The 27,396-nt window shown below is 34.8% G+C and overlaps 1 protein-coding gene across 1 annotated transcript in view; it reads left to right on the forward strand.

Annotated features, from left to right (window-relative positions):
* The window catches only part of Pgm2a (phosphoglucomutase 2), a 184,905-nt gene that overhangs the window by 108,411 nt on the left and 49,098 nt on the right, over positions 1 to 27,396 (forward strand). Inside the window, exons 12-13 of the mRNA XM_090390365.1 lie at positions 8,993 to 9,122; positions 24,130 to 24,232. Of these exons, the coding sequence (XP_090246491.1) occupies positions 8,993 to 9,122; positions 24,130 to 24,232 (233 nt within the window). The remainder of the gene's footprint in view (positions 1 to 8,992; positions 9,123 to 24,129; positions 24,233 to 27,396) is intronic.

The following is a 27,396-nucleotide window of genomic DNA, read 5'->3' on the forward strand; positions in this document are numbered from 1 at the left end:
AGATGAGGCTGCTGCATAAATTCAAGATAGCTTTGTTTATAAGAGGATTCCATTGATGGATGACAACTTTACACACCCTGATGATACAGTGCGTGCTGTGATGAGACTATTAAATCTTGAAGCACACTGTTATAACAATCTATCATCTTTTAATAAATGTTAGGTTACTTTTGTTTAAAAATAGTGTGAAGTCCATTTTGTTCTGAGCATTAAAACTATAGCATTTACCGGGCATTTGAGAGAACAAGTAAGTCTCTCCTTTTCACAATACTGAAGGCCAAAATGGCATTTGGTTCTTATAATTTTTAAGTTTCATCCTTAGTTTTTTTTTTTTTGTAGTTGTTGGCGCATCGCCTTCTGTGGCCATAATGCACCTCCCAAGGTTTTTGCAGTACTTTGATCCAAGCCCGAGGCGGGATTCGAACCCGCGACCTTTGGGTTGCCAGGCAGGCACTTTACCCACCCAGCTAGCCCGTTCAGTGTTATTTTGTATGACTTGCCACTTGTAGTTAAGTATAAAACTCTGTGTAAACAAAAAGTCAGTATAACATAATATGAAAGTTTAAATTAGGATACAACATTGCACCAACAGTGCCAATTTTTGTAAATCCCATATTTATTATAATAAATGCCCAATGTATTTTTCTTATAGGCTGTCTACATTTTGCTTCACGCATTTCTTGATTTTAGATATTTTTCCCTTTTATGTTTAGAAAAGGGGAAAAAAAAATCTAAAATAATAATCATTGACTTTAAAATATCTTGGTTATAATATAAAATAAATATTAAATGAAATTGAGACAAAGCTCTCTACACGGATTATTGATGCAAACTATTCATCAGCTATTCTTCCTTAACATCTGTTTTTTAAGGCCCTACAGCTCTGCAATAATTTTTGAAAACTTTAAAAAGGATAACATTCATAAAAAAATAAAAATAAAAAATAAAAGCCAATGGGGAATCTGCTGCACTGAGATCCATTGTATTAGGTGACATAAGTGATTCAAAGATGAAAGAACCATTACAAAACATGACTCTGTCCTGAGAATGTCAATCAAGAAGAGTAAATGATGTGAGTGTTAGTTCAGCATCTGCTTGGACAGATTAATTACAGTCAGAAAAGCCATTGGGTATAGGTTATGACAGTTCACAAACTATCATAATTTATTATGATTTTCTACACCAGGAGTGGGCAACCTCTGGCCTGCAAAAGTGCGTAATCTGGCCCACAGTCATTTTAAATATATATATATAATATAAACAGCCTGCCAAAGAATATATATCATGAAATTGTTTATTGTAATTTTTATTATATTTGCTGTTATTAAATTGTTTTTAACATTTTGATTGCACAACGTCTAATGAGAACATTTGAATTTGTGCCATATATCACAAGTAAAGTAAGCAGCAGTGTTACCAAATGGTAAGCAAGCATAGCTTCTGGCAACACTAGTAATCGGGCATAGACTTGCATACAGTCACTAGTGGTTTCCAGACTCTTGGCTCTGCAGAATGTGATTGTAGTGTAAGCATATCGTGCGTTTCAACGGCAAATTGTCAATGAATAATTGGCTGATAAAAGTAAATAATTTGGAGAGGATTTACCATTTTATTTTTATGAGGGTATTTATTGAAACCTATGGCAATTCATAATTGAAAATCCAAAATTATGAAGGGTTTATAAAATCTTTGAAATTATAATAAATCTAATTTAATTTTTTTTATAATTGTATACTATAACTGTATTTTTGTAATTTCATCTTAAATTTGTATTTCGTTTTCTTATTAATAAAATTAATTAAATGTATGAATATGTATAAATATTACAATAAATAACATAACTGTTTATGACAATTTTTTCATTAAACACCATTTTAATAATCTTAAAAACATGGAAAGCTAAAAAAAATTTTCCCATGTGTACCTTACAGACATTTTATTTGGCCTGCCATTTAAAAAGGTTGCCCACTCCTGCTCTATATGATGTGATCATTTTGAAACCATATTTAGGAATCACTTGTTTGTTCCTGTTGGTTACCTCAGCTCCTTACTCCTAAACAAAGGCAGGTGTTTGTCTCAAAAACACCTATTGCCATCATTAGAATGATTTTTTTGAACAGAATAATCACTGAAGATGGATTTCACTATGTTATAGAATCAAATCAAGTTCACACAACACATCTCCAAAGAAGGCATGCTCCATGAAGTTTGCTTGCAAGCCTGTGAACATCACCATTCTGTATATGAAAGGAATTATTTACAATTTTACTATGGAAAAATGTACTGCATCTGGATAATATTACTAAAGAAATAGAATTGTAAAGTAGGCTAGAAAAGACCCAATATGAAAATGTCTGGATGGCTACTGCATCATAACATATTACAGGCTGGCCTCGATTAATGTGATTATTCGTCCCGCAAGGGCATCGTGCAAAACAGAAACACATTAATTGAATATAATAATTAATAGGAAAAATTATAATTGGTTTGTGACCTTCAGGAATGTCCATAAAGAATTTTAAAAATATCTTTAAATTACTTTTTAAATGTATACCATGTAAAAGATAATGAAAATAATTATAGAATTAAATGTTTATTGCATAAAATACACAGTGAAGAAACTATTTGTTACAGAAATATTTAAAAAGTTTTGGCTTTCTTTTTTTCATCAATCAATTTCTGATAACTGACAACAAACTTCTCTAGGCCCTGTCGAAATAAATATCTCATCAAAATATTTCATCTAGTTTTTGCCGTTATCTCCATTACGGTAACATTTTCATCTGGCTCATTTAAAAATTAGAATTTTTAAATGCACGTCTGCACGTGACTTAATTAGTGGGAGACAAACAAGTAACACGTCTGCTTCCAATGGTTGATGGAACACACTGAGGCGGACAGCGGGCAAACATTTGTTTATTGCCCATCCGACACGCGGTAAGCTTAACGTGCAATTCAAATCTTTTTCAAATATCACACACAAAAAAAAAAAATCGTTAATTGGAAATTTGCATCGTGTAAAGTGAAAAGTGGTATAATTTTTTCAAATATCAGTAACTGAAAAATGCATTAATTGAACTCTCGTTATTCAAGGCCTGACTGTATATGTGTGCATGTGTGTGTGTGTGTGTGTGTGCGCGCGCGCACACACACACACACACACACACACACACACACACAGAGCTAACTCAACCATTGAGGAGTTACTGTTAGTTAAACATCAGAATAGTTCTCTATCGTTCGATAGTTCATATCTCCCTTGTTGTGACTGTTATCTATTTCATAATCTCAAAGATGAACTACAAAAAAATTACCATTGAATACTGAGCTAATAAATATCACTCAAGTTATTTTAAATTGTTTTCCAAACACTAGCTTCTGAAATATTTAGAAAATGGGTGAAGAGATAATACAAAAGTGTTGAACTAGTTGCTGTTACCTTAAAAAGGAATAACAATAATAACAGAAGCTCACTCTAACAGTGTTTTGTATTTTTAATTTAACCCTTAACCAGGTACAAAAGATTTCTAAGAAACCAATGTGACCATTATAGGTGTGGTACTAATAATAACTTCTAATCTGATCCACTTAAAGAAGTGGATCAGTTATTAGAAGGAATGGGTAAAAAGAATGGTTCTTCAGGGTAAAATAAATTTTATCGACTGCTTTGAACATTCCTTTTAATAATTTTTTGCTCTTGAAAAAATTATGAAATAATTTTTCATAATATCAAGAAAAAAGCCTTGTATTCTCTTAGATCCCATGCCTGGTAGAGTGTTAATTTGTCTCAGAATTTTTTGATTGCCGCTTAGAACATTGATCTCCCAGAATTGCAGAGATTTCGTTTCAAGCTGTCTTTGGTATTGCATCTCAAATAAATATTACCTCCCTAATAGGAAGCATTAATAATGCTAGTTTACAAATTTAAGTTTGTTCACTGGGGTTTGAATTTCAGTAAGTCCTACTGCCGAAATATGTTGCTGTGATTTCAAATATGAGTTAGATTTTTTTCTATCACATCCAGATACATCACAATTTAAGAAATAAAAAAATATTGTTTTTTACAAAAGTACATAACTTTATTGTATTTAGTAATGACAAACTGATAGGATTACATTTTCATATATAAAAAAATACGTAAATACTAACAATTATTAATCAAAATTCTGAAACTTTCATTAATCAGACCTTCATCTCTTTGAAAATAACGTTTAATCGTTTTTCTTTTATGTACAGTGCTAGGTTTCTCTCTTTTTAAACACCAGCAGTAGTCGGCCATCATGCTTGTATTCCACCTTCTCTGGTACCTCTGTTCCATTTCCTTTGTCCTGATGGAATCTCTTCCCTTGTTCTTCACTCATCTGTGCAAGATTTTTGTGGGAAAAATCAAGATGGGCATGCAAAAAGTGAATTTTGATGCTCATATTGCAACCTAAATTGTGAAGCATAATTTTGAGCATAATTTGAACAATTTTCTCATAATCCTGTGATTTATGATTTCCTAGAAAGTTTTCCATTACACTCTTAAAAGCAATCCAGGCTTCCCTTTCAACGTCAGTCATAGTAGTTTCAAACTGATAGTCTAAAACCAATTTTCTAATTTGGGGACCAATGAAGATGCCCTCCTTAAGTTTTTTGTCAAATAAACTGGGAAATTTAATGAAAAGGTACTTATAGCAGTTGCCATCCTTATTAAATGCTTTAACAAATTGCTTCATTATGCCTAACTTGATATGCAGTGGAGGTAAAAGTATTTTATCTGGCTTCACCAAACTTTTGTGCACAATATTTTTTGACCCAGTGTAAGATTATGCCTCCGAGGCCATTGCTTCTTTGTCCAATGCAGTGCTTTAGCTCTGCTGTCACGTTCATAAATAAAGCATGGCATTTTAGTGTACCCATCCTGTTGCCCCAACAACATACATAGCACTTTTAAGTCTCCACATAGTTGCCATTTGTGATCTTGATATTTAACTTTCTCCAGAAGCAACTTTAGATTGTCATAAGTTTCTTTTAAATAGATTGAATGAGCAACTGGTACAGATGTGTACTTATCTCCATTATACTAGTCTTAGAAGAGTCTATAAATAGTCTCCATTCACTAGGAACATATGATGGAGCCCCTAAGGCACTTATTAAACCAGCGATATCACTGCAATATACGAGAGAACCTTCTTGGGAAAAATAGTGTATAAACTCCCTTTCACGATTTCTGTACCAGGAAAATTATGTACCTGGAGCAAGTAAGTTCTTCACTTGAAGTCTGGATTTAAGAATTTCAGCAGCATACTTTGGTAGACTTAAGTCCCTTACTAAATCGTTCAGTTCGACTTGCGTGAATTGCTGTGGCGTTAAAATATTTTCTGGTTGATAACATTCCTCTTCACTACCCTCTTTAGCTTCTGCTTCGGTGGAAGAAGATATGGACTCCAAAGTTTCTGGTGGAGGTTTTATGGGCAGATCAGGTCCATGTGGAACCAGTCTTATGGCTGACTGTAGATCTGGATATTTGATGTCCTTTTTATTTTTTGAATTGTAACCTTTAACATCACATACATAAAAGTAACATTCGGCATGGCTTACTGGCTCACGCCACACCATAGGAATAGCAAATGGCAAGCACACCTTTTTTCCTTGACTCCATTTTCTAAGATGTTCGACGCATGTATGGCATACTTTATGCAGTACCCATGATTTATCCTGATCGCCTAGTTTTATGTCAAAGTATGCATAATACGATTTTTTTACAAAATCAGTAATATTTTGCCTCTGCTTTACAGGAACAAAACAACCACATATGTAACAAAATATGTTGGGACTGTTTATACACTTTCTGGTTGCCATACTAAAAAGAAAACTAACACACAATGAGCGCTCACGACGGTTTTTACAGGAGTACTTTGACTGCATAAGGGATGTGCCATTTATATAGGCTCTGTTGTTGAGTGGACTGTACAAACAAACAAGTGCATACTCAGACAAATTTAACCCGTAACTACACACAGGAGTCTCCCAGACTCTACTCGGAAAATAAAATTCTGGGAATCACAGATGGGCGGGAACAGCAGGGTGGGGGGGTCATCTACCTTCCTGGGTCAAGGTCGACTACCTTGCAGTGTGTGTGTGTAATTATGGGTTTAACATGCATAATCTGTTGTATTTGAGGCAAATATTTGATACTGATTACGAATATAGGGGTATAAAACTTGTAAACCATTGCAGAAACTATAGTTACGTACGCATTTGCGTATAATACCTAGGTAATATTTTGTTAATGAATTGTGAAAAATCTTTACTTGATAGAAACAAACGGACTTCAGTTTAGTGATCAGTAAACATGCATAAATAACTGCCACATACTTTTACTCAAATCCCAGATACACTGTAAAGCAGTGTAATGATATTTGTTATATAGTATCACTGCCCTGACAACTCTTCATACCTGATCAGTAAACCTGACCACGTAATGAAATAAAACTACAGCATAGAAGATAATTATTGATAAATTGTAATGACTTTTAAATGGTTTCAAATGCAATTTCTATTAACAGGCTGTCTTGAGAGGTCAGCTGTATGAATTTCTTCCAAAAGTATTTTTTTGCATAATACATATGAAAGGTGGGTTTTTTTTTTTTTTTTTTTTGTTCTCCACTGCAACATTATCATAGTATGCATGCATATTCTTTTAAACAGATTGATGTTTGTATAGCTGTTACATTTCAAAGTAATTATAATAATCTCTTGATAATTACAAACTTCATGCATCCCTGAAACATAGTTTCTCAATTGTCAGATCATAAATCAGAAGCAGTTTTTATTCCATATGTGTGATGATATAATGAGATGATACGTACCAGTAAAGTATTTTTGCATCTTTCTTACAGTATGGTTAGTATTACAATGGGCAAATGATGCAAGGAAGATACTGGTTGATGCACTCTAGTTAATGTATACATGCACTTTATTTTCTATATATAGTACAGCATTATATCACAGTGTGACTACAGTTTAGCCAAAGTTTATTATACTAATATGTATTAAACTATGATAGATAAGGCAATACATGTGTCAAGATATCACAATATTATTTTCTTTTGTGTATATAAAATTTTCCAAATGCACAATGTTTAGAATTAATGATAAAGCATCGTTGTTCCTTAGAGGGAAACTGTTAAAATTAACTGAAGTTTTTTTTCTTGGAATTATAAATATTTAACATTATTTTATATCCTTCTCATTAAAGTTTCCAAAGTTTCGGGGTTAATTTTATATAGGATTGAATTATCTTGCCAGGCTGTTATGAAAAAGTGTCAATAGCTTTTTATGTCATATTAGAACTCACAATATGAAAAAAGACAAAAATAATTAACTTTTACCAAAAAAAAAAAAAAAACACAAGTTTATATGGTTTTGAGTGGGTAATAGCAGCTGGATACAAGTTAACAAGTTGTTATATAAAACCATTTCAATAGTTAAGCACAAGTTACGTATGGGATTTGAGTAATCTCTTTGCAGATTTTATAGGATCTACCCCCACTTAAAATATTCATATTCCAAGAAGAAATTCAACTTAAGCCTCTTGTAATGAATTTTTTTTAACAAGTTTTGGTTTAATTTATTTTTTCTTAAGATAAAAATTTCAAAAATGCAAGTTATTATTTCTGAATTAACTGAATGTGAAATCTATTACTTTTACAAAAATTCATCCAACTCATCAAGTTACTTGGTTACTGGGTTAAAAAAAAAATAATAAAATAAATAGAGTTAAATGAAAAGTTACCACAAGTAATGACCTTTAACTTTGTAACACATTAGTACTCAAGTCTGCTCTAGCCTTGTGTCTCACTGCTTATGCTTTTACTCTCAAAAGGTAAGGTACTGGTTGCAATTTTCTGAGTTAGATAAGTTTGCAAGGTCAGATTTTTAAAATTAATGTATGATGTCAAAAGTTCTCATTGGTAAGACTGAATGTTTGTAAATATGGCAAGTATGTCTTATAAAAGCTGGCTGGAAGTACTGAATGGTTTTGTTTTTCTTGTTAAAGATGTTTGTTGGATAGGTTTGATTTTGTGAATTTTCTTTAAACTTCATTTTCAGTATTAATATTTTATATATACAGGATCATCAAGAAAAAAAATAGCAGTTTTCATTGCTTATATTTTTGATGTATTGTACTAGAATTGGTGAGTTTGGTGTCATTAAACGCATAAGACTAAAGTTTATTTTTTATTCAAACAAAAACATAATATGTATCCAATTCCATTCACAGACTTAGTTTGAAGTATAATAGCAGAATGGCTCTATTATTTATTACTCATCAGAAATGCCCTCCACAGCAGCTGTGATTTCACCTTTCTTTTCAACAGTCTGGATTATTCTTATAGATGTCCTTCAGGAATCCTCATAGAAAATAATCACAAGCATCTGGTAAGTATGGTGGCCAAGACTATCCAGTCCTGTATCAACCAGGACAAGTGTACTTGTTATCTATTACAGAACCAGATTGTTCAGACTTCTTTACTAACCTTGAAATTGTTGCTCTTTCTCAACTTTTTCTGCAACTGTATTTCACTTGAAAGTCACACTGCATTTTAATAACAAAACTGCCAGTTTTGTGAAAAGGTTTTTGATAAAATCTTTTCATACAAAAAATATTCTCTTCAGTAGTGCACTCCATCTTGCTTAGAGAATTTTCCTACCCAAGTGCATTACTGACCAACAAAAACAACTCTTTACATGTTTAATGATAATGAATTCTCCAGTGCCACCAATACATCAAAATATATAAGTATTCAAAAGTATTATAATTTTCTTGATGACATAAACTTGCACAGTAGTTTTGCAATATTTTTTTTATTATTTTTTTTTAAATTTTCTTTTGAATATTTTTAATTCTTACACAAGAATGAAATTGAGATATCCATGTTAGGAAAATAAATATTTTATTAGGGAGTTCATTTCTGAATTTCCTCCCATGTGTAATTTTCCACAGGATACATGTGTGGAACAACAGTGTTAGACAAAGATGGCGTTGGAGCAGCCATGATGTTGGCTCAACTAGCAGCCTACTTGCAGGATAAGGGTTTAACTCTCCATCAGCAACTACAGAATATTTTCAGAATGTGAGCTCCACTCCTATTCTTTAAAAATTTTATATTGACAGTAAATGCATTTTATTGTTATTTTCTAATATATTTTTTAAAGTAATAATGAAACATTCTGTATAATATAAGATCATTTTATTAACAAAGAAAAAAATAAATAAAGTACATACATTTCAGATTATTTTAATACATCAAAATTCACTAAAGAAATTAATTCTTTGACCTTTTTGACAGCATTGCTCAACTCTTATTCCAGGCATTATAAGTTTTGGGATTGTTTTTCTGCCATTGGTATATATATATAACAAGTTGACAGAGATTTAGTGCATATTTACTTCATACATGACTCTCAATAACAGTACAACAACCAACTCAAAATCCACTATTAAAAAAAATATGAGGAGAAAGATTATTCTAGACCAGGGGTGGGCAACTTTGTTAAATAAAATGTCTGTGAGGTACACTTGGACCAAATTTTTTTTAGCTTTCCACTTTTTTAGGATTATTAAAATGGTGTATAAATGATGGTTTATTATTTATTGTAATATTTATACATACTCATACATTTTTTGGAAATAAACAAGGAATTACCTTTTATTCAGTGCATAGGATTTCTTCTTTCCCAAATCTCCTTATACGAATAAAATACGAAATGATTTAAAATAATTTAGATTTTCGGTTTGCCTATGGGTTTAAACTTGAGCGGCCTAATATCAGAGCTGTATTTAGATAGATTGGAAAATATATATCTAATACAGTTTTTACCAAAAATCACATTTTATGGTAGATACCTCAATGACATCCTCATTATAACGGATAATGACACTTAATGAAGTTTTACAAACTTTTAATAATATGCACATTAGGTTAAAATTTACTCTGGAAACAGAACAAGAAGAAACAAAGTTTATAAATTTTCTAAACTTTACACTTAAGAGGGAGGGTGGAAATATTAATTTCAGTATTTATCGTAAGCCCACAAATACGGGGATGTTCTTACACTATAGTAGCTATCACCCATACTCATATAAAAGGTCAAACATTCTAAACCAGTTCTTAAATGCATTCAAATATTCTTCCAAACAACGTGCCTTACAGATAGAAATAGAAGAACTGACGAATAGGTTGTTAAATAGAGGATACCCGATTACCTCTATGAACAGCATTAAATTAGAAGCAGAAGATAAAATAATCAATAACAGACATAATGACAGGATTAGTAAAAAATATTATTTCAATGCGATATGTTGAACACTGGTACGGACAAATTATCAACCTCTTCAGAGGTACTGAAATGCAAATAGTAGCAAAACCGGTCCATAAATTATATGCCACACTTAAATATCACATGGTATTATCAACTTCAAGACTAACACATAACCTTGTCTACCACATTTCTTACAAGGATTGTGATTCGCCTTACATTGTATCCACCAGATGTATTTTAAGGCAACATGAAGCATCAGTTCATGCATCATGTGCAAACGCATCGGAACTAGCATTCCATGCAATAAATGAAAACCATACATTCCTGTTTAATGAAGCCAAAATTTCAAGTATTCAACATAATTATACAAAGTTATTGATTGCTGAGACTTTAGAAATGAAAATACAAAAAAACTCTATCAACGTTCGTCGACCATTTCTCATATCTGATTCATGGACTTTCGAATGTATGCATACCAAAGACTAATCCCCTATTTATAAGATTCCTGACATATCCCTGTTTCATTAGTTTCATTCTTGTGAACATGACAATAGTCAGTCTTAGTCCGCTTAAGGGTGGAATCTTAATTATTTTGTCTCATCTTGTTTTAATAGTAATTTATTGATATTCAAGTGAGGAATTTTAATTGCATGGTTTTATTGTACTTTCATCTTATTTTAATAGCATTTTATTCATATTGTAATTTTGCATTTATGACAAAATGTCTTCCTTCACTAAAGGTTGCATGGCGGGTTTAATATTTCTGGGGTTGGTGTGGGGTTCTCCGCTGTGATCCTGGGGTGTTGGACTGTCCGTGTGTCAATAGTGAGGAATACATTGAGTTTTAAATTATTTTAATTATGTAAATTTGTTTTAAGTATCATTTCGTATTTTATTCGTATAAGGAGATTTGGGAAAGAAAAAATCCTACGCACTGAATAAAAGGTGATTCCTTGTTTATTTCCAAAATATTAATAGAACGTAGGAAAAATTGAGCATATGTAAGCTCTCATTTATGCAGTATACCCATACATATAATTAATTTTATTAATAAGAAAAATGAAATACAAATTCAAGATAAAATTGCAAAAATACAATTACAGTATATAGTTATAAAAAATTTTTATCAAATTATTATAATTTCAAAGATTTTATAAAACCTTAATAATCTTAGATTTTTGATCATGCATTGTGATAGGTTTCAATAAATACCATTCATAAAAACAAAATGGTAAATCCTCTCCAAATTATTTACTTTTATCTGCCAATTATTCACTGGCATTTGCCATTGAAACGCACGATATGCTTGCACTACAATCACATTCTGCAGAGCCAAGAGTCCAGGAATTGCTGCTTACTTGATTGTGATATATGGCACAAATTCAAATGTTCTCATTAGATGTCGTGCAATCAATATTAACAACAATTTCCTGATATACATTCTTTGGCAGGCTGTTTATTATATACATTTTGAAAACGACTGTTGGGTTACACACATTCAGGGGCTGGAGGTTGCCCACCCCTGTTCTAGACCAACATCCGCAATCCAGATAACATCACAATGTGGGCAGTACAAGAACTTTTAGCAGGTTATGAGTGGTTATGCATTCTGAGTTGAGCAATAAGGGAAGATATGCCAATTATTGAAGGGAAAGGCATGCTTGATTTCAGGAGAGGGCACTGGAAGTGTATGATATTATATGGAATTAATTAATGAATACATGAGAACTGTAGTAGTAGTAGTAGTAATGGCAAATGATGCAAGAAAGCAAGCTTATATATCATCATCCAAAAAATAATAAAAACAAACGATTCACCCATCCGTACCCTACAACAATTTTTCTAGTTTTCACCCATCCGTACCCTCTAATAATTTTTCTCCCTTGAATTTATTCAGCCCATCCACTTCCACAACAGCAGATGGAAGCCTGCTCCAACAATCAACCACCTGCTGGGTGAAGGCAAACTTCTGCACATCTATCCTGCAACCATTCTTCCTAATTTATTCTTCCTAACTTGAATTTATGCCCGCAATGTGTGCAGTAAAAGAAGTGGTCACAGAATCCACAAGTGCATATATATATATATATATAAAATGTTTGTTTGTTTGTATTAATATATTGAATAATTAATATATATTCAATATATTAATACAAACTTATATATACTCTTGGATCCTTTAATGCTGCTTTGCGCTTTTAGGTGCATCTGTCATACTTGACTTATTAACTTTTCATTAACTGAAAACCTTTTTTCAACCTCTGTAACATTTAAAATATATATAACACACACCATTAAGAATACTGTATGAGTGATGATGCTGAGATGGATGCATACTGGACGGTTTAATGGAACAGGAAAAAGATGGCATCAGAGGAGAGTTGCAAAGCAATGAAAAGTGCTGAAACCTACAGCACTAAAAGTTGATTGGAATAGTACCACAGAAAGGATTACATTGGTGAAGGCCAAAAGAACAAAGAACTGGGACAAGGAGTTTCTCGCATGTATAAATACGAATAAAAAACAAAATTAATCAATGGGACCATTATGTAATGGATACAGGAAAGATGTTCCTAAGCTAACTGATATTACTGATGAGTTGAACATGTAGTTTGCTTTGACCTTAATAGATGAATCACTCTTTACAGAGAGGATGGATTGTGCAAGTGAAGCTGAGCTGTGTAAAAACAGCAGAGAATGTTTTTACAGGAATTTTTACAAGTGCAGACCATGTTGTGAAAAATTCTGCCCTTGAACCTTGTGCAGTCTCTCCAGAGCCAAATTGATTGATAAAGCTCTTGGTATATCCTGTTGTGTATGGGCAGAATTGCTGGCACTTCAAAATTTAATCCTGCTCACAGCCTTTTCTGAACATTGGCCTTTACTTATTAAATAAATCCTAAGTTCTCCTATATTTAATATCATTATTACCACTGTGTATAACGCTATCACCTTTTGTGCCTTAAAATATGAAAACTGCCGTACAACATCAGTAACCTTTGCTCCTGGCAAACGTACCAGGGACAAATGTTAATGGTTTGCATCCTGATCCTATTCCACCTATCCTTTTTACATGATTTTTTTTCCCATTTCCGTAACAATAGATATTTACTTGGGACCAGTGCTTTCTGCCCTTGTGAATGTTGTGTTGTCTGATGCACAAGTGTAGACTCTGGTGTTGAGCTGAGCATCAAAGTGCTTGATGGTTGTTTCATTTTAATTCCTTCAAGAGCATCAACCTGTTCTTCAGGCCCTCAGGCAGGCTCTTCAGAATGCTAAATTTGTGCAATTCTCCTTACACTCTTTGCATCAAAAACACACAAAGACATCCTCTTTGGCAACGTCATATCATGTCCCTTTACAGGTGAGTTGCTAACAAGTGACAATTAGCACACTGTTGCTGATTCCTAAGAGATGCAGTCCTGATTCCTAAGAGAACTGTTGCCAGCATTTCACTCCCATGCCAAAGCATTCCTATCCTACTAGTTCAATCTTTTTGCTTTGCTGCTCTAGTCTGTGGCATAATTTTAGTCTAAATTCGATTTAAAATAACAACAGATTGTGCAGTGACAATGTACTACATTAAGTTACGTTTTGTATTATGTGATACAGTCACATTAAAAATTCACATTCATTTTGTTATAAATTTGTAGTTTATAGACTTAATAAAAACATTTCTAATATTAATTATATTCCTACAGAATTGAGTAAAGAATAATAAATAGTATTTATTTTGTTCTTATATTGATACAGTGGACAGTGGTGGTAGAATTTTTTCCTATTTTAACACTTTTATTTTAATTGTTTTCGAAGAAAAATATGAAGCAGTTTCACCTGCTATATCAAATAAACACAATTACTAACTGAAATCCTAATTTTAAACAAATTTATAACAATACCCAATCATTTTTAGCAAATAAGTCTCCATAGCTACTCTCAAATGAGTTGGAATATGCTTAGATTTTAATATCAGCATAAAGGATGAGAGGCACTTAAATAAGTGGAAGAATTAAGGTAGAAAAGAGAAGTACAAAAAGAGTGCTACTGTTCTGGAAGATAGTTTTTTAATAGAGGGATCATTTCACTAAAAAAAGAATGGTTCTGTTGAAGAGAGATTTCTTTATTTAAAAAAAAAAAGTGTAACTTACCTTTTTTCCTTAAAATTTTTCCAAATAGGTAAAGGAGTACAGATAAGCAAACAGCATCGAATGCAGAAGATAACCGGGTAAAGTTGAACTTGCAGTTTATGGTATCAGATGCAATAAAAGAAGGTAGTTTTTTCTCTAGTGAATTTAAGAGAATGGAGGAGATAGGAGATTGTGAGGTAAGAGGCAGATTGGATCATTTAAACAAATTTTAGCAGTGAAGAGGACGAGCCAATAGGAATAGGCCACCAGTCTTTGAGTACTTTAGGAATAGGGAAGGCTAAGTAATCTTGCCAAGATGGAGAAAAAAAATGTTTTCAGTTAAGCATCTAGTAAATAGAGAAATGCAATCAGTCAAAGAATACAAAATCTTTGGCAGACAGGACTCCAAGAATTTGAAAGTTTTTTTTTTTTTTTTTTGTTTTTTTTTTTAAGTTGGAAGTTACAGAGGAATATATACATGACATTTTAACCTAAAACACTTCTGCTTATAAAAAAAAAAGTTAGCACTGAGCTCCTTATCTTGCCAGCATTTGGAAATTGTTGTGATGTGGGTTACCTTGGAAGCAGAAAATTTGACGGTACAGGTCAATGAATTTGAAAGTAGAACATATGCAAGGTCCAGATGGCGTGCAGCAAGCATATATGTGAAGGGAAAACATGGAAACATTCAGAAATTTCGGAAGAATGGAAGGTTATTTTACAGCGGGAAGATGTGTTATCCTTGATTTGAGATAAAAAGTGGTGCTGAATTTTAATGATATTAAAGCCAAAAAAAATGACATTAAATGATATTAAATTTTAATGATATTAAAGTCAAAGAAGTGAGGTGTCATGATGGCACAGGGCCCCTCATTGTACTTACCTAAGAGATGCAGTCCTGATTCCTAAGAGAACTGTTGCCAGCAGTTCACTCCCATGCCAAAACATTCCTATCCTACTAGTTCAATCTTTTTGCTTTGCTGCTTTTCAGGCAGTTTTGGATGTAGCATGTAATCACATTCCCCAAAAGGGATATAAAAACAAAAATGGTTTATGGCAAAACACAAATTTCATGATAGACACTAGTAGAAGCAAACTCTACCTTGCAGAGTGGAACCAGCTACTGCAATGATTTCCAGAGTTTATTTTACAGTGCAGCCTCGAATTGGAACCAGTTTAAGGTTGCATTGTATTCTCTTCTGCATTTTGATCTTCAATTAGATTAAATTTTTATCAATGGTAGTTATTTGAGAATTATTACTGTAGATGTTCAGTTTCTCCCATCTTGCATCAGTTTGAAATGCGATAAAAAATACATCAATGATATAGCATACAGGACACTCGCAAAACTAAACATTTTCCTATGAGAGAGAAACTAGCTGCCATATTTGTCAGTAGCAATATATAATTGTTTTCAAGGATAAAATCGCATTTGGAATGACAAAACTGTTTAAAGGCATAGCACAAAGTATGCATGAATTGACAAATGGTTTGTATATTTTTATAAATTGCTGCTACAGGCTGCAGTTATTGTTCTCTGTAATTACACTGCAGTACTATAAAAAAATTCATTTGTTTATGTTTTGTTTATAATCCAACAAAGTACATCCTTGAGGAATGGGGGATACCTGTTGGGGGAAGTGGTTGTCCCCCCCCTCATATAGGACCACTCAGTCATGGATGCCATTAGATTGTGGCTTATAAGTTGCTCCTTATTCCTTATTTATGCACTATGCTGTAATTGATTCCCTATAAACATGTCTCATTTGGAAGTGTGGAATCATTATGAGAAATTGGTAATTTTATTTTTCAGGTATATGGAGCTTTAAAATGTTTTACATATTTCTTCCATTGACAACAAAATAGTAATACTAAAGCAAAAAAAAATGTGCAACCTGAATGGAGGAGAAATTTTTGAAGTTAAACATAAAGAAGGCACCTGGGGTAGATGGAATCTATCCAGTCATATTGAAGGAGGCAGTGAGGGACTTAAGCAAACCCTTAGCCATAATTATGAAAGCATCCTTAGATTCATGGGAGGTTCCCATGGATTGGAGATGTGCAAGTGTATCCCTAATTCACAAAGGGGGATTCAAAGGGTGATGCAAATAATTGACCTGTTTAACTTCTGTTCCTTGGAAAATAATGGAGTCAGTCACTGGTTAAAGAGGTGATGCAGGATCGCCTAGACAGGACTGCAGTAAACGTTCAGACTCAGCATGGGTTTGTTAAGAGGGAAAGTCTTGTCGGACCAATTTGATTGGATACTGCGACGTGGCCACAAAGAAACTGGATGCAAAAAATAATTTTGATATCATATACTTGGATTTCAGGGAAGCTTTTGATACTGTTGCACGTGGAAGACTGCTGTTGGAGCGGTATGGCATTAAGGGCAAGTTGCTGCCCTGGATAAAGGGATGGTTGCGTGGGAGATGGCAGAGAGTGGTAATAAACAGACACTGCTCTTTGTGGACTAATGTTATTAGTGGAGTATCCCAGGGTTCAGTGCTGGGCCCATTGTTGTTTTGTGTATTTATTATTGATATCGATGAAGGTATATCAGGCTTAATGTCCAAGTTTGTAGATGATACAAAGGGTGGCAGGGTTTTTAATGATAGTAAATACAGTATGCTACTGCAACAGGATCTAGAAAAGTTAGGTAGATGGGCTGAGAAATGGCAATTGAAGTTTAATATTGACAAATACAAAGTACTGCATATGGGTAGCAGTAACCCAAGAGAAACGTATCAAATGTGCGGTACTACACTGAGGGAGGTGGAGAATGAAAAAGACCTGGGGGTAATTGTGCAGTCGAATATGAAGTTCTCTGAGCAGTGCAGACGGGTCATGGAGTTTTGTCAATGATATATAGGAATTTTGCTAGCAGAGACAAGGAGGTTATTATCCCATTGTGTAAGGCAATGGTCAGGCCACACCTTGAGTACTGCGTACAGGTCTGGAGCCCTCATTTCAGGAAGGATGTAGAGTTGTTAGAACAAGTATAGAGAATGGCAGCAAGATTGGTGAAAGGAACAAAGGGGTTCTCTTACCAGGAAAGGCTTAAATTCTGTAAGTTGCAGCATCTGGAGACTAAGCACCTCTGAGGTGATCTGATTGAAGTGTACAAGGCCTTAAATGGTTTGAGCAGGCTCAATGCTGATGGGATACTTCCGCTTGCTGAGATTAAGAACTTGAGGGGGCATAGATTCAAATTGAAGAAAGAAAGATGTAGTTTTCTATTACTAGAAAACTAGTAATAGATGTGCAGAAGTTTGCCTTTAGCTAGTGTGTACTTGATTGCTGGAACAGATTTCCATATGTTGTTTGTGGAAGCTGATAGATTAAATAAATTTAAGGCTGAACTAGAAACATTTGGAGTGACCAGATGGGTGAAATGGGAAGGTTTTTTTTTTTTTTTGGCTGATGCTCTATAAGCTTGCTTCTTGCATCATATGCCTCAACTAATGCTAATTCTAATAAAAACGCTTGCTTAATAGATCATGTTTTAGTCACTGTGTTGCATATTAAGAAATTGGAAAACAAATTAAAATTTAATTTCATCTGTAATGTGCATTGCTTATAACACAGATGATAAAGTTGTATTATGACTCCCGCATTATATCGAGATTGCACTCTATTCAAGAATAACAGATCATTAATTTTCTCTACTCTGCTAGGAAAGTTAACTTGAACTAAATTAAGAGCACTGAAATGTTGGAAGAAGTGTGAATGTAAATCATAATAGGAAGGCAGAGGAAAATGAAAGTCACAGAAAATAATAATTGTACTAATTTTTGAATTGAGATGTTGAATGAACCAAGCCTACTTAGGCCACATAGCCCTAGGAGCATTCCATTATTAGGGCTTCAAAAAGAGAGGATTCTAAACATAAGAATTTCGTCACAGCAAAGCACTAATACCATAATCCCATCCCTTTTTAACTGCTCTGTTGCCAACTGGGCTAGCCAGGTGAGTAAAGTGCCTGCCTGGCAACCCAAAGGTTGTGGGTTTGAATCCCATCTTGGGCTTGGATCAGAGTAAAATGCAAAAACTTTGGGAGGCGCATTGTAGCCACAGAAGCCGATGTGCCAACAACTAACAAAAAAAAAAAAAAAAAACTTCCCTGTTATTTATACAGAATTTATAACCTACATTATGGGGGGAATTAGTGTCCAAAGTATCTTCATTAAGCCAGGTTTCAGTAAGGTGATAGATATGAAAGTAGGAGAAAAGGAAAGTTTCAAGATCCAATACCTGTATATATGTTCAAGGTAGAAATTAAATCTTGACTGAAGAAGTATAGGTAATCACTATACTCAGTCATAACAGAGACAGGAGTGTCTACTACCTCCACATGGTTGACACAAACAGTTTTAGGCAAGTGGTTGAAACAAGACACGGTGGTAAGTATTGGAAAAGGTCCAGAATTGGGAACTGACAAAATATATAGGCCCACAAAATATACGAAGAGAGTAAATACTCTTCCCTGCTAATCGTTATGGAACAGTTAACCCCTATTGGAACTTAAATCATGTCTCCAGCCCATGTTTTGTACTGAACTCTAGTCTACTGAATGTTGTGGTGCCAAGCTCTGTCCCTTGGTAGAGATACACCTGTGCCACTACTGCATATGCAGCAGGGTCAGCATATGCTATTGAAGTAGTGTTTCAGGGTGTTCCTAATGTAGAGCTATCTGAGTATGTATAATTTGCCTGTTTAATGATGGTGCACTATGGCCACAGATGCTGAAGCGTCTAATAAATCTCCAAACAAAGAAACCTATTTAATGATACATATTTCATCACCTCTCACATTAGAAAGTGGAATGTGTGATCATCATATTGGAGTATGCATACAAGTAGGCCTCACTTTACAATGATTCAATTTATGTCATTTCACATTAATATCCTTTTAAAATAATAATGAAAAGTTTTTAAAAATATAAATTAAAAAGAAATTTTAAAAGTGTAAATGCAGAAGGAAGTGGGTACCTAGACAGTGCTAGTGTCGCCGTCAGTTGCTTTCTCCTTATCCACCAGTGTGCATGTTTTGTGAGCTGTGCCTTAAAGTTTAATAATTTCCTGTGTTCATTAGTGCCTTATTATTTTAAATAAATTGTGCAACCATGTCTTCTAAGTGTAGTGTCAAATCTGTGCCTGCGCATGTTTAAAAAAAAGCCACAAATCTCTTAACGATTGAAGTGAAAATGGGTGTTATTCGTCTTATGGAATCTGATCAGTGGCATTCGGAGGTGTGCAAAACCTTAAATTTAGCACCTTCTACTGTTACGACCATTACGAATAATGTTCAGAAGATAAAGAAGTCACATACAGGAATTGTTAATGTAAGCATTTCTAGAACAATTTATTTAAGGAGTGAGAAGATGGAGAAGTTATTAGTGCTGTGGATAGACAATATGAACTAAAATGACATTTCTGTAACACAGGCAGTGGTTATGGACAAGGCTAGGAGTTTGTTCATTGAAATTAATGAGGAACTGGGAGGGACTGAATCATTTTTGGCTAGTATGGGGCTGGTTTTCCTGGTCAAAAACCAGACCAGAATTCACAATGTAAAGATTACTGGTGAGACGGCTAGAGCCGACACTGCAGGTGCTGAAGAATATTCTCCCGTATTCCAAAAGTTAATGGATGAAGGCTGCTACATCCCAGACTTGGTCTTTAATGTTGATGAAACAAGGCTTTACTGGAATAAGATGCCTGGGAGAATGTACATAGCCTGTGAAGAGAGGTCTGCCCCTGGTTATAAGGCTGGAAAAAATCGGCTTACATTACTTCTGGGTGGTAATGCATCAGGCACTTTTAAGTTAAAGCCAATGTTGGTGTACTAGTAAGAGAATCCACATGTTATGAAGGGCATTGTGAAGACTTAACTTCCTGTTTTCTGGCACTCTAATAAGAAGGCGTGGGTGACCCAGACCCTTTTTAGTGAATGATACACTTCATACTTTTGTTGACAGATGGCCCAATTTCATACAGCAAACAACTTGCCCAAAAACATTGTTTTAGTCTTCGACAATGCCTCAGGACATCCAGCCAACCTTGAAGATAATTTTTCCACACAACACCACCTCACTGTTGCAGCCAATGGATCAGGGCATTATTGCGACCATCGAGCCATACTATTTACATATGATCTTCAAAGGGATTGTCGAGGCAATGCAGGCATCTAACTCAGTGACTGTGAGGGACTACTGGAGATTTATATCTCATAATTACAGCATCCTTAAGGCCATAAATGATATTGCTGCAGCCTGGAAAGAAGTGTCGCAATCATCCATGAATGCCGTTTGAAGGAAATTGTGGCCTGATGCAGTGCCTTACTTTCTTGAGTTTGAGCCAGTTTCAGCAGTGGCTGAAGTTGTCACTCAGATGGCTGAGGATGTTGGCCTTGACAAGGTTGACATTGATGATGTCATTGAGTTGCTGCAAATCCATAGTGAGCCTCTTTCAAAGGAGAACTTAAAGGAGCTAGTAGCACAACTGGGTAAATAAACAGGATTCTGAAAAGGAAGAGCAGGAGATAGTGCCAGTTAGGACCCCCCCCCCCACAAAGACACTTCAATCAGCTTTGGCACAAATACAAACTGGATATGAAACTCAATGTGATAATGACCCAGACTAGGAATTCAGCTCTTCATCTAAAGAGCTGTTACTAACATATTTAAGCCCTACTACAATACGTTAGAAGACATAGAGAAAAACTCAACAGACTTCATTGCTGCAGTTCTTTTCTTAAGTCCAAAGAACCGGTTGACCCTCCATCAGGCCCATCCCATTAACACTGCCCCATTATGCCACTGTCAGAGAACATCAATGGGGGGGGGGGGTGAGACAGTGGCATTACTACACACTCCAAAGATGGCTCTAAAGAAACGAAGTAATAAGTTAAATTTTTATTTTATTACTCATATTTTATCTATAAATATTATTTATATCTCATAATTATAAAATAACCACACATTTAATATAAAAAACACTTATATTAACCCTTATGGTTCAATTTTTATAGTGAAGGAACCTATCTCATTTAAATGATTTAGTCACAAAGGAACTGGATGCAAAGAATAATTTTGATATTATATATTTGGAACTTAGAGAAAGACTTTTGATACTGTTGCGCATGGAAGACTGCTGCACAAATTGAAGCAGTGTGACACTGGAGGCAAATTGCTGCTATGGATAAAGGGATAGTTGAGTGGGAGAAGACAGGGAGTGGTAATCAATGGAAACTGCTCTTTGTGGACTAATATTATTAGTGGAGCCCCCCCCTAGGGTTTAGTGTTGGGTCCATTGTTGTGTTCTGTATTCATCAATGATATTGATGATGGTATATGAGGCTTAATGTCCAAGTTTGCAGATGATACAAATGTTGGCAGGGTTGTTAATGACAGTAAGTTGCTGCAACAGGATCTAGAAAAGTTGAGAAAATGGGCTGAGAGGTGGCAACTGAAGTTTAACGTTGACAAGTGTAAAGTACTGCATATGGGAAGCAGTAACCCCAGAATAATGTATCAACTGTATAGTACTACACTGACAGTGGTAGAGTGAAAAGGACCTGGGGATAATTGTGCTGGCAGATATGAAGTTTTCTGGGCAGTGCAGACGGTCTGCAAGAGGCTCATGGTTTCTTGTCGATGATATCCCCTTGTATAAGGCAATGGTCAGGCCACACCTTGAGTACTGTATATGGGTCTGGAGGCCTCATTTTAAGAAGGATGTAAAGCTGTTGGAATGAGTACAGAGAAGGACATCAAGATTAGTGAATAGAACAAAGGGTTGCTCTTATGAAGAAAGGCTTAAGTTTTGAAAATTAGTGTCTGGAGACTAGGCATCTTCAAGGTGATCTGGTTGAGGTTATAAAGCTTTGAATGGTTTGAGCATGCTCAATGCTGATGGGATTCTTCCTCATGCTCAGAATAATCACCTGGGAGGGCATAAATTGAGGAAACAGTTGTAGGATAGGTGTGGGGAAGTTTGCCTTTAACCAGTGAGTGATTGATTTCTGGAACAAACGTTGAAATGAGAAGGGTCTGTGTTTGTTTGGTTTTTTTTTTTTTTTTTTTTGGCTGATGCTATAATATAAACTTGCTTTCTTGCATCATGTGCCCTGCTAATTCTAATACATTATAATTCTTCCTTGATTCATGCTGCTTCTGGTAATGACTCTGAGGAGGTGGGTCATAACCCAGGCTTAAATCAGGGCTTACCTGTATTATTATTATATTTTTTTACATTATTTCAAGTTAGATCTTATGTATAGCTTAGCTTAATTTTCAGCACTCACCTCATAGTAATCCGCTTAGCTGGTGGAAAGTTTTACCACATACATAGTGGTTATAGGATTCTAATAACTTATGGGGATTATGGGTTTATAAACTAAGTTATGGGCTATAAAAATTTTGCTAAGAAAGGAAAGTGCACCTTCCATTCTGGTTGCTTAATTGAATTGAATTGAATTGAATTAAATTAAATGAAGAAAGATGAAAGCTAATAGCCACGCACGAGCGACTTTCGAAATCGTCCTCAGTTAGCTATAGTGGGGGAGGGAAAGAGAGCACGCGCGCGAGTGTGTTATATACGGGTTGGGTTCCTGAAATGCATTTAAGTGCACGTGGAAACTTAATACATGCTAAATTCCAAATGAGGGAGAAGTTGGCAGGAATCTTTTTGTTTAATACGTTGAGTGATGTATGGCGTTTAAACCAATCAGTGACGAGGGCTTGGGCGCCTCCGTAGCCAGGTGGGAAGGAGCAGCAGTGCATAGCACATGCTTCTTGATTAGACCGGGGTTCGAGCCCGTCACCACCAAATACGGAGTATGCGGAAAGGTCAAGGAATGACCACCGCATATCCCGGAGCAATATGGCCTTAGTTACTAATGCTCCTAAAAACCAAATAACGAACGAACGAACGACGAGGGCTTAGTTTTGAAGGATTTTTTAGCTGGAATTTAATTTGACTACTGTGATGGCTGAATCGATGAGTGGGTTATGATTATAAAATTGGACATGTTGTGTTAGTTCTGTACTTGCTGAATTAGATTTGAAGCTATTAAAGTGGTAGTATGCGCGCGTGTTGGAAATTTTTGATATCCCGAATTTTGCTATTGTACTGCCTATGTAACATGCTTGGCAATCTGATTGGCATCTGATCAAATATATAATGTTGTATAGCCCATAACTTAGTTTATAAACCCATAATCCCTGTAAGTTATTAGAATCCTGAAACCACTATGTATGTGGTAAAACTTTCCACCAGCTAAGCGGATTACTATGAGATGAGTGCTGAAAATTAAGCTAAGCTATACATAAGATCTAGTTATTACAATACAGCACATAAGGACTCCTTAAAAATCAAGAGTCAGTTATTTCAAGTATAAACTATCCTGAAGGATTTAAATATTTGTTACATAAATGAAAATTGGTGGACCACAAGAAATAGTGAATGGTTATCCAACAAAACCAAAAGACATTCTGAGGTGCTCTGCTCACCACTGTTCTTAGTGCCTGGAAAGAATCAATCAGATTACTGGGTGCCATTATTAACTTGGACATTAGTTTGACATTTTTTGTGTATTGTGTAGTTTGTTGATTTTATATTTGCTATGTTAATCCATATACATACATGTGTAAACAAATGCTGATCTAATAAAGTTTGTTTATTTTCAGCTATGGCTATCATGTATGCAATAATTCATATTATATATGCCATCATCAGCCAACAATTAGTGCAATGTTTGAACGTCTCAGAAACTTCTCTGGTTCAGGAACTGTAAGTGTTTGATTTTATGTAAGATTTTGAACTTTGTTTCCTTAATGTAGTCCATGCTGCCCTCCGACAAATATCTGTGCTAACCGAAAATATATATTAAGAGTCCTCTAATAAAATACAGGCTCTCCTGTTCTGTTAAAGATCTTGATACCATAATATTGTATCCTCAGTTTGGGAGTATATATTAACCTCAGCTAATTGCAGATTATTGAAATGATCCTAATTAATTCTTCTTAATAAAATGATTGAATATTAATGAGTTTCTTTTGACTGTGACCTTCCTATGAACATCCTTTTCTAAACATTATTGCAAACAAATGAAATAATGAGAATCATTCCTCCAAAATATAGATTAACTTACTCACCTGAAAATCAAATTAGCCTGTTCCAAAACGTTTCATATAGTTCTTACCATTAAGCTGTCATTGGTTATCACTCAGAGCACCATTCAAAAAGTTCTATACATCATAACTTTGTATTGCTTCATGGCTGAAAATGCTTAAAATGAAGTATAAGATATTTTGCTTCTATACTAGTTACCACAACCACTAATCAAAATTTCAGTTTCTATTCTCCTTTAGCATGCATCCTACCATGTACTGATGAACAGTGGCTAGTGTGCCTTCTCACCAGAAGTCCAATTATATTTTGCAGTATGCCAATTTCATTTATATTCATAATGTAGAATACAGGAAGCTTTTATGTAGCAGGTAGTAAGTTATCTGTTATGGATGAGCTCTATCCTCTACGGTCAATAAACAGGGTTACAGAAAGGCCTTATTAATGATATTTGAGTTGGACAGACAGCCCTTAGCATTTTGCTAGCAGAATGCATTCTGTAGTCCTGTTATTTATTAATTTATAATAAATAAAAAAATTGTATATACCAAACAGTATTCTTTTTTTTATCAACCAGAGCTTTTATAATAATGGCTAGGCAATAGGAAATCTCCATGCTCACTTGCCAGTAAGTTTTCAGTATAATAGTGTAGTTAGAATAAGATTAAGCAAAACCTTCTCTTTTTTTAGGCTTTCCTGTTAACTATTCTGAGTTTTCAGCTTGCACAACATTCAAATTTGACCCATGAGCATGCCACTTATGCAGACATAACACTGTGAACTATATAAACCACTGAATCACAAAAAGTGAAGACATCCATGACAGTGAAGTAATTTTGGTACTTATCATACATTTGGAGAGATATGATTCAGATCCCTCTGGAGATTGGAGAAAATGTTAACGGCCTCTTCAGTCAGGGCTGAGTGAGGAAGCTTCTAAGAGTTTAAGGTACTCCCTCCATGATTGCCATGGAGGGAGTAGAGTTCTCCCATAAACTGTTTTGAGTTTATCATCCCACACAACATGCAATGGGATGAGCCTGCTCAATCCATTCAAGGCCTTATACACCCAATCAGATCACCTTGCAGGTGTCTAGTCGCCAGATGCTGCAATTTGCAGAAGTTAAGCCTTTCTTGGTAAAAGCACGCTTTCTATTTAAGTGTATCCCATCCCTGTAGAAGCAGTCTCTCCTATCAACAAAAAGAACATAAGAAAAGCACCTGGGGTGGATGGATCTATCCAGTTATATTAAAGGAGACAGCAAAGGAAGTAAGCAAATCGTTAGCTATAATTATGAAAGCTTCCTTTGACTCTGTGGAGGTCCCCACAGACTGGAGATGTCCAAATGTGTCCCCAATTCACAAATGGGAATCAAAGGGTGACACGAGTAATTACAGACTTGTTAGTTTAAATTTAGTTCTGAGGAAAATAATGGAGTTACTGATTAAAGCAGCATTGCAGGATCATCTAGACAAGACTTCAGACACAGCATTGGCTTGTTAAGGGGAAGTCTTTTCTGACAAATTGTTTGGATACTATGTTGTGGTCACAAAGGAATTGGATACAAAAAATAATTTTGATATCGTATACTTGGATTTTAGGAAAGCTTTTGATACTGTTGCACATGGAAGACTACTGTACAATTTGGAACAGTATGGTATTAAGGGCATGTTGCTGCTATGGATAAAGGGATGGTTGGGTAGGAGAGGACAGAGTGGTAATCAATGGACACTGCTCTTCATGGAATAATGTTACTAGTGGAGTTACTAACTCATTCTTGTTTCTATATTTATCAATGATATTGATGGAGGTCATCGTCATCATCATCAGCCATTTTCAATCCACTGCAGGATGAAGGCCTCTCCAGCAACTTTCCAGTTCCTTCTGTTTTGACCCTCCTATGTGCGAGCAGTGCGACACCATTTTATCTGTTCAACATATTTTATGTGACTGTTCCAGTTTTAGAAATGCTCGTTTTACCGCTTTTAACCATCTGACTGAGACATATACATGCAGTCAGATTTTATCCGACAATGACCATGTGTCTGCTATTTTTAGCTTCCTAAAATCAGTAAACCTTTTTACTCATATTTAAAAAATCTTATTATTTTAAGATTTATTATTGTTACTTGTTTACTGATATTTGTCTTTTACAGTTTATACTTGTTTTTATACCCTGACTTAGTGACCTAATTCATTAGGTCACTGAAAGTTTTACTTTTTTATGACAAGGCAAGGTTTTGGCGCATTATAGCCTAAGTTGCTGATGCGCCAATAAAACTCAACCAATCAATCAATCAATCAACAAACCTTCTGTTTTGAGCACTGGCCATCCATTTACTACCCACAAACTCATAAATTTCATCTATCCATCTCCGCCTTTGTCTTCCAGGTTTTCTTCTAGCTCCTCTTGGATACCATTCTGTTATTTTCTTAGTCCATCTGTCATCATGTCTTCGAGCTATGTGTCCTGCCCAAGACCATTTTAGTTCTTTAGTTTTGATAAGAATGTCCTTTACTTGAGTTTGCTGCCTAATCCATGTGTTTCTCTTCTTATCTAACAGTCTGATTCCCAATATAATTCGTTTCATTCCTCGCTGTTGTAGTTCTCAGCTTCTCTTCCATTCTTTTGATAAGTGCCCAAGTTTCACTTCCATTAGTCATGGTGGGGAGTATACATTGGTTCATTATTTTACGTTTCAGACAAACTGGGATATTGCTCTTCAGTATGTGACTATATTTCCTGAATGCTATCCATCCAAAATTTATTCTTCTTTTAACTTCCAGCCATTTATCATTATTACAGCTAATAACTTGTCCCAGA

The sequence above is a fragment of the Mastigoproctus giganteus genome, chromosome 2 (assembly GCF_048544385.1).
Source record: "Mastigoproctus giganteus isolate SK-2022 chromosome 2, ASM4854438v1, whole genome shotgun sequence".
Taxonomy (NCBI): domain Eukaryota; kingdom Metazoa; phylum Arthropoda; class Arachnida; order Uropygi; family Thelyphonidae; genus Mastigoproctus; species Mastigoproctus giganteus.